The 15,934-nt window shown below is 35.7% G+C and overlaps 1 protein-coding gene across 1 annotated transcript in view; it reads right to left on the reverse strand.

Moving 5' to 3' along the window:
* Positions 1-1,325: 1,325 nt before the first annotated feature.
* CPSRP54 (chloroplast signal recognition particle 54 kDa subunit) overlaps positions 1,326-15,934 on the reverse strand; it is a 121,047-nt gene continuing 106,438 nt past the window's right edge. Inside the window, exons 9-14 of the mRNA XM_089831690.1 lie at positions 8,801-8,938; positions 8,547-8,690; positions 8,165-8,240; positions 6,398-6,483; positions 5,984-6,109; positions 1,326-1,553 (exon numbers count right to left, since the gene is read on the reverse strand). Of these exons, the coding sequence (XP_089687816.1) occupies positions 1,509-1,553; positions 5,984-6,109; positions 6,398-6,483; positions 8,165-8,240; positions 8,547-8,690; positions 8,801-8,938 (615 nt within the window). The 3' untranslated portion in view covers positions 1,326-1,508. The remainder of the gene's footprint in view (positions 1,554-5,983; positions 6,110-6,397; positions 6,484-8,164; positions 8,241-8,546; positions 8,691-8,800; positions 8,939-15,934) is intronic.

The raw sequence follows: 15,934 nt of genomic DNA on the forward strand, positions 1-15,934 counted from the left end.
ATAGCTTGCATCAATATTTTATACTTTATCCTACCATCATGTGTAAAAAGAAAGGAATGACAGAGTTGGTCTTTTCACAGTTGTATTACAACTAGTCACAGATATTTAGCATGTGTTGGCGATTGTGTAAGGGTGGTCCTCCAAAGATTGTGCCTTTTAGGCTTAATTTGATGTCTCTTTATTTCAATGGGCTCATGTGATCCTTATATTGGTCTTTCTTTGACATTCTAGTAGTTTGATCTAGTTGGATATTATTTCTCTGTCTCCCTTGTGAATAGCTCCTTATCTCTTGGACAAGTCTATATTCCTCACCATTCTTTGAATGTGAAATCACATCTATTAAGAATTTAGTTATGTTTTTTATTTATAAAAGCAACAAAGTAGGGCGTCAACCTTTTAAAAAAGACAAGCCAAAGGCATCTCACTTAGAGCTTAACATAGGACATCATCAGACTACTTTCAAAGCTGCATAGGCCATGAACATACCTCTTACAGGGTACTAATGACCCATGTCAACAATGAACGAGACTCGACCCCACAACTTAGACAAGATTTTGTGTAGAGAAGATAGACATTTCCTTTGAGAATTAACAATAATTCAACCAATAGTATCATCAAGAACACCAATACGAGGGGACGCATGGGTATAGACCCCCTTGGAGCGCTTGTCAACACATGAAGCAAAATGTGGACGAGGAGAAAGATCGCTACTAAAAAAGGCCAACAAGCATAGTAGAATTTATAGCCTGATAAAATTGTGTTCCATTTCTAAGAACAAAAAATGTTTAATACATGTTTTAAACACTATTTAGTTGTTTGAGTGTTTTGTGTGCCACTTCAACATATAGAATTAGATCACTTCTTAAACACCTCAATGATTTTTTTTTTTAATTTAGAATCTACCAATTACTATTAAAATAACATTTATTTCTAATCATTATGAAAATTTTGTATACTCCTTTCGCACCAATTTATCGATTTGCCATCAAGAAGCCCCTCGTATGCTTATTCCAACTATGATATGTGTATTTGTTGTGATGGGTTAATGGAAAATAATAATGCCTAAAGATCAAAATGATATAAGTTTTGAAAACAATTATTTAGGCCATATTGTATTAAATCTTGATAATGTACTTTGACGATAAAGGGCAAGGCAATAAATAACTTATAATGCCCTCTCTCTAAACATTGGAGGTGTGAGAATATATTGATTCCCCTTATTTTATTCTTTTTCTTTTTTTCTTTTTTGAGTATTTTCTTGTAATAATGCGTTGATTCCCCTCATATTCTTATTCTTTTTTTCGAATATTTTTATTATAATAATATACAAAAAAAATATTTTGCTTCTTGGAAAAGAATAATGAGTCTTACATGCTTGGTTTTAAGGGACTAAGACCCTTTACACATGTTTATCAGAAATTAAAAAATGGCATTATACAAATGAAGGATATTATTGTACAACCACCTACTTTTCTTGAGTGATTATGGTGAATCCCTAGAAAGACGTTTTACCATACTCTATTCCTCCTTCGCTTTGCTTTTCCTAGGGGAACCTGTACATGTATTTCAAAACCATAGTTTAAATAACAACTTAAAAAGAAAAATAAACATGCAAAATATAAAGAATGAATTTATTTATTAAAGCCTGTTACCACCATCACATAAAAATCCAAAAGGACAATATTATTATTCCAACATCATGTAATGCCTTTGACATATTTGATGAGAATACCTTAACATTATAAATATTAAAAAAGAAATTTACTATAACACAATTAACATACAAGGTAATCGTGTCATATATGGATTGTCCATGACTCCAAAAATGGATTGTAAATCAAGGGATAAATTCATAATTTTGAACTTGAAACAAACAAAAAAATGTGCACAATTAGATGTCTAATTCACATGTGAATGAGAAGCTCAATGAACCCTTTGAATCATTCTAAACATATGATATTAAAAGAATTATTTTTATCAAAATATAATACACATCATGACAATATCCATTTACATGACTAGATAGGTTTGGAATCATTATAATATGACTTTGATACTAATTAAAGTTCAATGTCAATCCTTTAGCTTGTCACGAAAGCATCAAACTAGCCATATGAAATGGTTTATACTTTATACATATATTATTATTATGCGTCGATAATTTTTATGATAGTCAAAAGTGGTGTTATTCACATTGAAAAAGGGTTATTCACTGCCTCATTGAAGACCAGATGCTTATATCTCATTGTATACACTTATCTTTCCCAAATTGGGAACTCAGTGATAAAAAAGTGTTTCAGAATTTATGCTATCAATTATAATGTACAGAGTTTATGGATTCTGCTACAAATACTGTTGCAACCGTATTTTTATTTGAGATCGCTCTAAGTAATATATGTTAATAGATTTTCCAGCTGTAGCTTACTCTTGACAATCTTAAGAAGAGAGGCTTCATCATTGTTAATCGATGTGTTCTTTGCAAGAATGATGGGGAATCGGTGGATCATATTATGCTACATTGTCCCTTTACAAAGAAGGTCTGGGATAAAAATTTGGAGTTCATTGAATGTGGATTGGGTTTTCCATGCTACCATCCAGCTGTTCTTTTCTAGTTGGAAGGCTCCTTCCATGAATGCTTTGATCATTAAATTGTGGGACTTTATCCTTCCTTACATAGTTGGGGCATCTGAAAGGAGCACAGTGATAGGATCTTTAGAGGGGTGTATTCCAATCCTGCTCAGGTTTTCCACAAAGTCAAGGTCCTTTTGATTGAAAACATTAAAATTTGTGGTTCTGGACAGCAACCTTGTAATGAGTGGGAAGATGGGATGCTTAATAACTCGAATATGAGTTTGAGTATATGAGTATAAAGGATCCTAACCCTAAGGATAATGCTAGATGGGATTGTCCTCCGCTGAATTGGTTTAAGATTAACTTTGACGGGGCCTTGAAAAGGAACCCGAGCACTGCAGGATGCGGAGTTGTTATTAGAAATTCTAATGGTGACTTTGTTGGCGGCATGGCTATACCTTTAGGGAGTCAAACTAATCATGTTGTTGAAGCTTCTGCTGCTCTTCATGGTCTTATTTATGCCAAAGGTATGAATTTGAAGAATACATGGATTGAAGGTGACTCCCTCAACATTATTAATTGTTTAAATAAAATTAATCCACCTTCGTGGACTATTAGTAATATTATCTCCAAGGCTTTTAACATTATTAATTCGTTCCAAAACTGCATTATATCTCATAACTATAGAGAAGCCAATGGTTTAGCTGATTGGGCTTCGAATGTGGCGTTCGAATGTGGCGTGTTTAAATGATCATATTATCATTTGGGAGTCATATGATACCTTACCTCCAGATGGCCACGATCATGTCAATCATGATAAATGGAGATCTCAGCAAAAATTCTTTAATTATGATGTTGTCAATGAATTATGAGATTTACTCCTTTGGAGTGAGGTGGGTTATAATTTTTAGAAAGGTGGGCATTTCACATGGATTCTGAATGGTTTCTTCCTTCCCTCTTTTCGGTTGTGGTGTTCGCAGAGAGTTTTGTGGTTTTCAGAGAAAGAAAACTAGTGAATTCGGCTCAGAGATTATGGGGGGAAAGAGGAAAAGGGTGGAGCCACCTAGCTACGCAGAGTGGAAGAACAAGCCAAAGGTGTGGGACATTCTAAGGCGTGGCAACTTCACCGGTTACATGGAAATGCTCAAAGGAAATAATCTTGCAATTACACACAGTTCGTTAAATCATGAAAGGATGGCTCTGTGATGGTCGGGAGCCAGCGTATGGATATCACCGAAGAGGTCATTGCGGAGGCTACAGGGTTGGATATGGATAGGATAAATTTTTATAGGGAAAGGAAGCTATTGGATAAGGCTATTGATGACTTTGTTGAGACAGAACAAGAGAGAAATCGGCTGGTTAAAATAGGTAACTTGTATTATAACCCAGCCTTTGTTTCTTGTCCTTGGCCTTTTGTTCTCTTTATGATTATGGAATACTTGACTCTGGATGGGAGATTCACAAAATTGTATGGTTATCACTTTATGTTGGCAAATCATTTCCGACATGATGTTAGGATCAATTTTCCTTTTTACCTTCTGCAGTCTCTTAGTGTTTCTACCCAGGCCATTCAAAATGACTCAAATGGAGAGCATGTTTGCCATGCGGGTCTCATGGTTTTGATTATGGATTTGTTAAAATCCAAAAAAGTTTTAAAACCCAAGACTTTGAAAGGGGCTGATTAGGATACGAAGGGGAGTGTTGAGGAAAAGGGCTATGATTCTGAGATGCAAGATGAAGCTGAAGGGGGTATGGTAAGCTCGAAAAAGGACTTGGGTGGAAGCTCAAAAAAGAAGAAAAAGACTGTTGAGGATGTTGATTCTGACTGTGACTGGAAAAGTGACTTTGTGGAGGAAATTGTCAGAGACCATTACAATAAGAGGAGTGGTGGCAAAGGAAAGGGAAAAGGCCGTCAAGATGAGCGGGTCTCTCCTCCTTCTGATGATGAGCCTCTAGCTCAACGGTTGGAAAGGAATAGAAAATCCTTAAGGCAATAGGAGGATAGGTATAATACAAAGAAGAATGGGGAATCGGACAATGAGGATGATGGAGAACAGGGGCATATGTCAAATTTGGGTGCTAAAACTAAAGGTGGAAGAGAGTCTTCTAAGGGTTTATTCGGCAACCCAGGTTATATTCTGAAGGAGATTGGTTTCCTCAAGCAGCAAATGCAGTTGCTAGGTAAGGAAATGGAACAATTGAGCAAAACTTCTAAAGGGGAGCAAACTTTAGGCCAGCATATTGACAAGCTCTCGGAGGTTACAGGGAATGCTGAAGAAGTGAAAAATCTCATGCAGAAGGTTCCAGTGATCGAAGCTAAACAAAGGGTCATGGATAAGGATATTAGCAGCATTCAGGGGAAGGTGTCCAAACTGGAAACTAGGATGGGTAATATGGAGAAACTGGTCAAACAACTGGTGGACAATGTGAGTATTCTCTTGAAGAGGAATGAACCTGATAAGGGCCAGGATTCCCCTCCAGGGGCTGATACTCAGGGACCAAGTAAACGTACCCGTGCTCACTCTAAGAAGAATGAGGAGATCAGTAAGAAGGACGAGGTGAAGGCTGCTGCTGAAAAAATGCAAACTCTAGTGGATCAGGCTGTTGACCTGATAAATACTTCTTAGCTGGTCGGTTGCTATTCCTTTGCTGTACTTTTGCTGTTTTTTCCAGCTTTGTCTTTTGTGACCTCTTGGATGTTTTTGTTGGAGGTCTGTCTCATGTTGCTTTAGGATACTTTTCTTTGTTGTTCTGTTCTCATGCTTATCTCTAGACTTCTGTTGATGTAAAGGTTTCGGGTCCTTTAAAACCTGTTTTTACTTAATCAAAACATTGCTAGCTTTCAATACAAATATAATCATATGAAGCATCTAGTTTGAAATGTTTGATGTGGGCTTGTTGACTTCATTAACATTTAAATATTGCAAAGAACTAGAAAATACCCAAAAAATTACATATTTTATGAACATTCCATAAAGGGGATTTAAATCATGCAGTATTCATGAATAGTGTTGAAACGTTCAGTTTTTTGGAATAGATTCCATGTGTGTTGTTGAAAATTTGAATTTAATTAGACAACCTGATAAATACTATCTTATATCTATAATTATTTGAAGCGCTCTAATGGCATGCCCTACCTGATGCATTATTTGGAACTATTATCTAGATTTGTGTGAAGCCCTCTGTTGGAATGCCCTAACTGATGCATTATTTGGAATGGTAATTCCATATTCCAATCACAGCCATAGACCTACTAGAGCATATACACGTGGGAAATTTTGAATTTTACCCCACTCAAACCAGTGCCAAAACTTCAAATCCACAGATAAAATGGCAATTCAAATTTAAAATTGTTATTTTAAAGAGAAAATCCAAAGCATATGAGACAAGTACAGAAAGGATAAAGAGGAACCTTCTCTGCTGCTTTAAGAGACTCATTGAGGTTCTCAAGAGTAGGAGCAGTTCCGCCTTTCATGGTGCCCATTAAATTTTTCATGCGAGACCGCATTTGGAAAAGTTGTGCAACAAGTTGGGTCACCTAACAAGCATCAAATGCAGTCGAGCATGAGAGAGCAGAATACAACTGTTAGTGTTTGCAATATATATACCGTGGAGAAAAAAATTATGATTGTACCATTAATTCTGAAATGTTTTCAATATAAAATAAATAGTTATTTTCAGAGCCAAACCATTCATAAAATCAAAATATGAAGACACTAGCAAACACTATATACCCAAACCTTTTGTCCTCTGATCCACCTCTGAAATTGACGATTCTCAAAGAACAACCAGAATTTAAACAATGAAAGTGTATGCATCAGATCACCTGTTGCGGTGTCCTGCCAGAATCTTGAGCAATTCTTCTCTTTCTAGCGGGAGATGCTGCCAACAACTCAGGATTTGCTCTTTCTTCTGCATGTTTGACATTTAGAAATTCATACATTGGATAATTTTATAGCATTAAAAAATGTAATGTTCCAAAAAAATGAAAAATTCAATGATCTGACAAAAAGTCCAAGGAGATTATAATTTCAGATAAAGTTACTTTGCAAAGTTGCCATGCTTTTTACACTGGGTTTTTCATTTTTGAGTTTTAAGTCTGAATATATGAATTTGAATAACGTGGTCTCATTTAGAAGAAGATTGAAAAATATTATCAAGAAAACTGAATTAATGTTTTCAAGTAGCCAAAAGAGTCAATGGAACTAAGAACCGTAATACAATGTAACACACGGCCAACAAAGGAGTGCCTAATGTACCTTGCTGGGAGACTACCAGGCTGAAAACAATTATTGAAAAAGGCAGCACAAAACAAACTTGATATGTTAAAGCAGACAGAGAACTTTACATATATGTATGGTGCATGCCAAATGATCAGCCATATGGCACCTAGAAGCCTAGAAGATAACATGCTCACCTCTTGGTTGTAGGTCTCACATGAGGTCTGGAGACAAGTCCAAATTTATGTATGGAAAATTCAAACGACAGAGTATGTATTCAATATTTCTGTGTAATTAATGAAATCTCTTCTTAATGAATCTAACCATAAAACCTGTTTTCTCAGGTTAGACATGCCTCAAAGCTATCAGCTAAATCTAATTGACCCACATCTTGGGCAATAAATTTCAGACAACGCATTTACAAAGAGCAATAAATCTCCATCCACATGCCTTGTTCCTCCCTGCACCAATCCCTCCTCGCATATGGAATCCCACCTATAGCCCAACCCTTTAGCAATCAGCTTGACCAAACACCACATTTACCAGCTCTCTGTATTTACTGTCATAATATTGATATCTGAAACACTCCTTATTTCAGAGGCTTCCACTTAGGATTGCAAAGCTACATCATGAACATTGAATCTAAATGATTTTGTGAATATTTGTAGCTAACATTATGCTTTGGTTGATATCAATAACACATGTTCATTTATTTCATCTGATCTCCCTTTAAACAACATTATAGGGAAATAATTCTCCAGAAACCTTTTCAGCCTTTCAATGTTGTGACAGACTCGAAGAATAACAATTGGTTTCTGCTCAAGAATTTGATGACTCTACATTTATTCACTTGCAAAACAAATTTCAACATGATTACTTAAATGTTTGCTTGAAGTTTGCAATACCATCAATGTTCATTATTTTCAAAATAAATGATGACCCTCGAAAGGTATGTCACTCAAGGTATTTGAACTTACAAATAGAATCCATTTTCCCATTTCTGACAGCTATCTTTGCCTTTTCCAATCACAGTATTTCTTCACTTATGCATTTTCACTAAAATTAGCTGCTATCTTTGACTTTTAATTCTTCAAATACAATGATTGACTCCTAATTTCTAAAACTGAAAGATCTTGGTTATTTCCTCCACATTTGAAAATGTAATAGCAGTTATCTTCTATATAGGCCAGGGGTCAGTAACAAAACATAAAATAAATGCATCACTGGTAAGAAAAAAACATTCGCAAACCAGTATAGAATGATCTAGAGGGCATATTACTAACAGTTTCTTTTTTAGAAGCCCATCCCGAACTATATAGCCAGGAATTAATGACCATTCCTTTTAGTACAGTACGCCTCGGAAGAAACCATACCTTCAGTCATTGCATTGATCATTGATTCTACCATTTTCAGACTCTTCTCTGCCTCACGAACCTGTGATGGGGTTACCTGTTTATCATGCATAAACTGACTGTAAATTCACATTTTCTTTTACAAAATCTAAGATCTTAATTCAGATTTGGAAGAAATCAATGATTTCTTAATGATGTCCCCTCCCTTTATCATTTTGTGTTCCTGTTTTGTCTTGCTTTATGAAATTTTCAAGTACCATCTTATTCTAGCAAAATATCCAACCATCTAATCAGTTAAACTAAAAGGAATATGAAAAAGTCATCTCAGAGTTGATGACCATGATCACATCCTGCCGAGAACCTGCATACTCCGTTAGGCTTTTAAGAAAGAAATGTGGCATACCTTCCCCATCCCTGGGATCATTCCAATCACACGATTCATAGAACCCATGCGTGCAACAAAACGGGTCTGCTTAAGGAAGTCATTAAAATCATATTTTGACTGCATGATCTTATTTTCTAATTCAGCTGCCTCTTCTTGTTTCATCTGTAAACCATTATCAAGAAAAGCAATTAACATTGCATGCTTACAAGATAGTTATCATTTGTGTAATCTCTCCAACATCATGCAAATAAGAATGGTATAGATCGATGCACCACTTCCTGTGCCTTTTCCACAAATGTGAGAACATCTCCCATTCCTAAGATTCGGCTGGCCATGCGATCAGGATAGAAAGGTTCGAGATCTTCCATGCGTTCACCTTGTCCAACAAATTTGATGGGTTTGCCAGATACCTGTGGAAATATAAAATTAAAATTCCCATTCAAATAGAGTGCAGATAGGGCTTTACAATGCATAAGGAATTGCACTGGGAGAAGAAGAGAATTGGAAAATAACCTTGAAGTATAGGTAGTATTTCATTAAAAAAATAGCTATAACAAAGAACATATTCAATAAGTGTCCTACAAAGTGTTTCTTTTTAATTTCTTTGGCTACAGTGATAAGCAGAATAGCTTAGGAAAAAGACGAGAAATTTTAAAATCTCTTCTGAAGTTAGGCATTTAAAGCCTTAAATAAAGTTTCAATTCAAAGAAATTCTTTTAGGAAATATAATTATATATGTAATAAATACTACCCGGGAGATTTCTTCCCACCCTACCATAATTTCTCCTCCTACCATAGAGAAGGAAGAAAAAACCGTGCATATTTCCAGGAAGAGGTTGAGACGGGAAAAAGGTTTCTAATAGCTTGAATGAAATGTTCAATTAAAACAAAATTGAAACAAAATAAAATTAACTAAACTGATCAAACACTTCTTAAAAATTCAATGTACATGGATGCTAAAGCGCAACACTATGAAGATGGAGTGCACCTTGGAGCCCACATCTCTAAAATGACCAAGCATAATAAAACCCTTATTGAAACCTTGGGTGAATGAAACCTACTAAGGTAAGAATTGTCTATACTTGGACCAGTAATTGTAAATAATATATTATTCATTTATCTTGTGAATCAGACAAATGAGAAAATGCAACTTAGCTCATTATAGATATTGATAGAAGTCTTATCTCTACAATATATGACATAATAGGTTTACTATTGAACAATATTGGTGATACAGTAAATATCTTTTAATATATATTTTATTACTAGGTTAAGTTAGATAATATACAAAGTTGTGATGTATTTGATTTATTGAGAATCGTCTAGTGGAAAGGTCCCATCTTTTTTGTGATTAGGTCCATAAGAGACGATAGGATGAAGTAGTTTGGCATTCACCTTGATAAAGTAAACAATCATGTCCCCGACATATAAAGATCAAACCGTTGATTTAGATTTGCAGAGGTTGCCACTTATGACTTTATTAAGAGAGAGTTAACAATCTTAATTGACAATATCCAACTTGTCCATATGAACCTTACTACCAACCAGGTTTTTAATAGAGCTGGAATTCCACTGTGGTCTTATTGTAGATTAACTTGTTTATTTTAAAAGCATTTTTTTGTGCAACATCTTAAAAAGTAGTTAATCAAATACATTGTGATAGATTAAGAGAGAAATTCCTCTCTTATTAGGAAAGTGATAACTTGTAAAGGGTTGAATTGTCTCACTGGTCAAATGCTCATAATTTCTTAGATAGATCATTGGATTTCAATTAGATATCACAGATTTAGTTGTTATCAACCACTCATTATGCACACTAGATTTGACTATAAATCGTTTTTCTTGGAGGAATTTTAACCAGTAACTTTTAATTGTACAACCAGGGAAAAGAAACAAATGGTTCTAAGATAATGAATGCACTATAAACTATGCAAAACCATTCAATGACTTCCAAATTTTAATAATTTGTTATGTTAACCTCATTGAGAAACTCATCAAAGAAATTTTGACTACTTATAATTTTATATTGTATGGGAGTTTTTATGAGTTGTAAATGGTTCCTAGATGTAGCCAATTTGTGTTTGGACTACTAATTCTCCAGTAACAAGCGAGTCCATCTAGTGAGTTCTTAAATGGCTCTAGTGATCCACATTGATTATTGTCTACATCTCCTATAATTGTGCCCAATGTTACAATGAAAAATCCCCCGTGAATATTTGCTCGACTTTTCCAAATTTGCCACAGGAATTTAATCGACAATCTGCATGCAACTGATTTCTATTCATCCAACAGCTTATTTTGAAAGCGATATAATTTTAGACTGAAATAGAGAGATGAAATTTTTCATTAAAATATATATAACTTTACAACCTTATTTCCAAATAGATATGAAATTCCTCTATCACTTCAAGAATTATCTTCGGATGAAGACTTCACAAATTTGTCCAATTGTGAACTCCATTGCAAATCTACCTCCAAAGATGAACTGGGTTTTTGTCCAACCCACTGAGAAATCCTAAAGGTTCCCATCCTCGGGGTTTCAAAATTCAAAGCCAAAGCTTCTCAGAATTCTCCAAGAGAAAATAATAATCAAGCATAAACCAAACTTGATGAGAATGAGTCTCTCAATGTTCTTTTATAGCGTACCCCTGTGACTTCACTTTCTTTTTGCTTGTCAATTCATATTCCTTTTCACAATCACTTTTTCCCCCTCTATAAATTAAAATGACTTTATTAGTTTTTAATAAGCTCCATTAAAGTCATTTTAATACATTTTTAAAATGATTAGATTATGTTGTCATTAAATTTGATATAATTAAACAACATAAACTTAGTTATTTAATTGACTTATAATAATGTCCCAAGGGGGACATTATAGTCCACCCTTCCTAGATATTGCTTGCCCTCAAGCAATCTACACCTACATACTAAAACAAAATGCCTAGGATTCCATATCAACCTCAAGAATGATGCTTGGGCCAATCCGTTGTACTACTCTGATGTAAACATTACCATTCCTAGAATTGTGAAGCCACTCATCAAAACCCCATTGAAATAATGTACCAAATATACCACTACGGTAATTATCTGCAGATTCTGATAATAGGATCAGACTACGAATGCAAAGATTAGATAAGAACAGGAATGACCTTGACAATAAACTTGTCTTCAGAATTTTATTGTGCAGATGAAATGACTGTATATCCTGATATATGTATGAACTGGAGTTCTGAACTATAGCAGATAACCTGTAAGACTAAGAAGACCTGGAGATCAGACTGTAGGTGACTGTGTGTCTCCAGACTGCCTTCTCAGCCCAGCATATATATCCATATCAGGGGGTATGTCTCTTAAGGAACATCACCCTTAGATTTAACAAGTAATTAATATATCCAAAGTCGGCAACTATAGAGCAGAGATTAGTTAAAACTAAGTAAGATTAGTTTAAGGAAAAACTAAACTTGTTCCACTCTGATTGCTGGCACCTTTAGAACAGATATAAATAATTACAAATGCCATATAATGGAGTATATGATAGTAAGAGTTAGGCACAACTTGCACTCGAAGACCTGTAGATTATCCAGGTTAATTCCTTAACAACTACCAGGATCCGAAATACTCATGTTGTCACAATTGTCAAATATGAAGAGATGGTAGTATCTGAAAGAGCTATTAACACCAAACAATTCTCCAATTCCAAATGACCACACATGGATGTGCAAAACACCTAACATAGGCACATTAAAAAACAATATCAACCGATCCCAAGTTGTTGGTGTAATCCATAACAACTCTCATAGGTCTGAAAACTTGAAGAGCCCTGGGATCAATGCCATGATATATATCCTGCCAAGGTAACACAACAGAGACCACCTCAGCAAACTCCATGCCAACCACAATCCAAGTACTATCCCTGTAGTCAATGCATGAAAACATGACATCAACAGTTGGCCTCCAAATGCTAGTGTAGGAAAATCGAGTATTCCAACAAACCCAACTCACTGCAAACAAAGCATCATCTAAAAGCACACATCCCGATGTTATAAAGTGACCATAATAACCAAAATCATACCTACCATCCACCCTCAACCAAGAACTACTCATTCGTTGAACCAAAGAATCCATGCAACTTAACTATAGATTAGAATCTAAACTCATATGTAAGCTGATCAGTAAGTGGACAGCAGTACTAACTTTAGAAATTAATCCACTACTCCAATCCTATGAACCAAATCTCATCACTAGGAATTGTATCTATGTCCTGAATCATGCAATCAATTTCATTCCCATCAATGGACTAAAAAAGAACTCCTTCATCCAACTCAAAGAATGGATTATCAAATGTCCAATCAACATCCACCTCAAACAAAGAATTGCCAACCAATTGAATATTCTCTTGTATTCTTAACTCATACTCAGACTCTACCTGGTCTAGACATTTATGGCTTGATTTTTTGGGACGATTATCCAAATCATTAGTTTGTCGTATGTTGTCAAGTTCCTTAATTACTTCCTTAATAAACTTGGTCCTTCCTTTGTTTTCCTACTCCCTTAAATGATTAGCTACAACAATCTGATCTCTTGCTCCTTGAAGAGCCATCTGTGTGCTTTCCAATATCTCATGTATCTTTAAGCTTCATGATGAGCTTATTAGCCTCATCCTCCTTTTCCTCCAATTTATTAGCATGTAATTCAATTTTTAAGCTATGATCCCTATCTGAAAGTATAATCAGATGTTACTGATTCCAGAGCCACTTTGACAACCTACAAATCTGCAAAATAAAAATCACATTCTGTGCCCTTTTGTCTCCTTCCAATTTGAGCCTTCCTGTAGAGATCTTCAATGATCTTGTGAGTTTCATCATATCGTACTAAAGCTGCAACAACCATACCACCGGTAAACTTCAACTGATCCTTCAAAGTATGTGTATCAACCAGAGTAACGAGAATCGCGCTGAAATAGCGTGAATCGCCGATTCAGCGATTAGATTCATGCACCCCGATTTTTTTGGAGTCGGAAATCGTGATCGGCGATTTCATCGGGTGAATCGCCTAAATCGCATGTATCGGCGATTCACTCAAAAAATCGCCTGAATCACCATTAGAAATCGCCAAAAATCGGCTGGCAACAGCATGCATGTTTAGTTGGAAATAATAAAAAAATCACTTATGTTTTTTGCTTTCTTTTTTACCTTTCCTCTTTGTTATAACCCTAAAGGGCCTTCTAATTGTTAAGCATGACTAGAAGAGAGGAGAAGAGAAAAGAAGAACCATAGGTTATAAATTTTAAAAAAAAAAAAAAAAAAACGACAACAAATAAAAAATGTTTAGAATGCATAACGGATGATGCCCAAGGGAAGGGAAAGACATAATCAGGTAGTAAAACATCAGCGGTTCCCAGAAAGAGTGTGGGATCAGAAGAAAATCACAAAAACACTGTGTTCCATATAGTTTTGTGTGGGTTTCAGAGTGCAAATTTGGTTTTGGCGACGGGGGCGCTGCCCCTCGACCCCACCCTGTATCGCGAGGCGCTGCCCCAGGACCCCGCGAGGGCGCTGCCCCCTCGACCCCGCTGGGGGCGTTGCCCCCTAGACCCCCAGTCACTGCGGTTATCAGTCGTGGGAAGTCTCACCAATTGATGAGACCTGAAAGCTGTTGCAGGCATGGAGTGTCTGTGGTGGAGAGAACAATAGAGCAAGCCTTTCGAGAGGGGTGATATGCTTTGAAGCACTTGGAGTAGGTGTTGGATGTGAAGCTGTCTTATAAAAACTCTTTACCCCATGTGGTAAACACAAACTTCCATGTTTATATATGTTAAGTTTCAACTTCTATTTGATGATGTTATAGTGTGTTTAAGTTATATTCAATAAAGGGTGCATGAAATAAGTCTTAAATTGTTAAAATCTCTACATTTAAAGGGTTTTTTCAAATTTGCCGATTCATCGCCGATTCACCCCCAATTCACGATTCGATTCGGCCGTGCCGATTCCGATTCTCGTTACTTTGGTATCAACACCATCATCTTGAAATGCATTTTCTGATTACTCCTCCAAATCAGCCCTTTGAATGTCAACATCTTGATATTTTTTGGGTTCACAAGTTAGAACAGCCCTTTGGTCAATATGCAATTCACCATCTAGTGCAACAATTTCAGATTTATTAGGTAAATCTTCTTCCATCTCTGAATGCATGGCCACAACTATTGTTACATCATCATATTCAAATGATTCATCATCACGTGAAGATTCATTTTCTTCCTTGGAAAATTATTGATATTCCAACATGCTCTCCTTGAGCAAAACCATCCTCATCAAAATATTTATCAATAACAACTTTCAAGTCACCTATTAAAAAATTTGCATATCCCTTACGTATAACCACAGCTGAATTCATATCCTTACAAGCATTTATGTCAGTTTGTTGGAGCCAAATTGTGGAATTTATCTCCTTCAACACTGGTCCAAATTTCTTTGGCCGGCGTTTCTTCCTTATGGTCCTTAGAAATGTAATCAGGTGTCCAAGTCTCCTGGCATGTAAAACAATTCTTTTCTCTTCTCATTTGGTTCTTACTTTTTTTTAGAGACCCTGCAACCCACAAGCCCATTGAGATAAGCTCATTTCTAGTCATTTTCTTCTTTGAAATTTTCAATGTTTTGCTCAATCAACCCTTTTGAAAACACAAAAGCCATAGGTGAGATGTTATGCTCTCTTCTCCAAATGGCCAACAAGTCTGATTCCAAACGCTTGCAAGTATCATCTTTATCTAAGAATAAGGACATAATAATTTGCATACAACCCCTCACAATTTGGATGGTGTTTCTTGATTTTTGTTAAGACGCATTGAATCATTTGAAGAATCAAATCTTTACATTCAAGATCAATCCTAATGGCAAATGATTTGACTCCTGACATATTTTCTAAAATCTTAGCCTTCTTAATAAAGGTAGGGCATATTATGGTAAAATAATGGATGTGTTCTTAAACAAGGATCATAGATGATCTATATATACAAGAATGTTTCTATAACAAACAAAGAGAGGGAAGTCGAAACATTCTGAAGAGAGACTGAGAAAGTTTCCATATTGAAGAAAGCGAGAATATGGATACACAGAAGAGGAGTGACCATTAGAAATAGAAGTAAATCTCCAGAGAGAAACAAAAATATAGAGATTTAACTCTAATAGGGCCTTTGCCATCATGTAACCCATGGAAGCTCTTCACAATCGGTTGTAGAACCTTCCTCGATACATCATCATTAAAGGGTGCTACAAGAGCTATTATTTGTGTGACCTCACTAAGACATAAAACAATTGCAAGTCTAGCATCTTTAGGTCGATGTTCCATAAATTTGTGCCAGACCAAAGCAAACATTGAGGGCTACAAAGCCCAATTTAGAAGTCTCCAGT

This window comes from Cupressus sempervirens, chromosome 5, assembly GCF_028749045.1.
Source record: "Cupressus sempervirens isolate cs-2001-9-10 chromosome 5, ASM2874904v1, whole genome shotgun sequence".
NCBI lineage: Eukaryota > Viridiplantae > Streptophyta > Pinopsida > Cupressales > Cupressaceae > Cupressus > Cupressus sempervirens.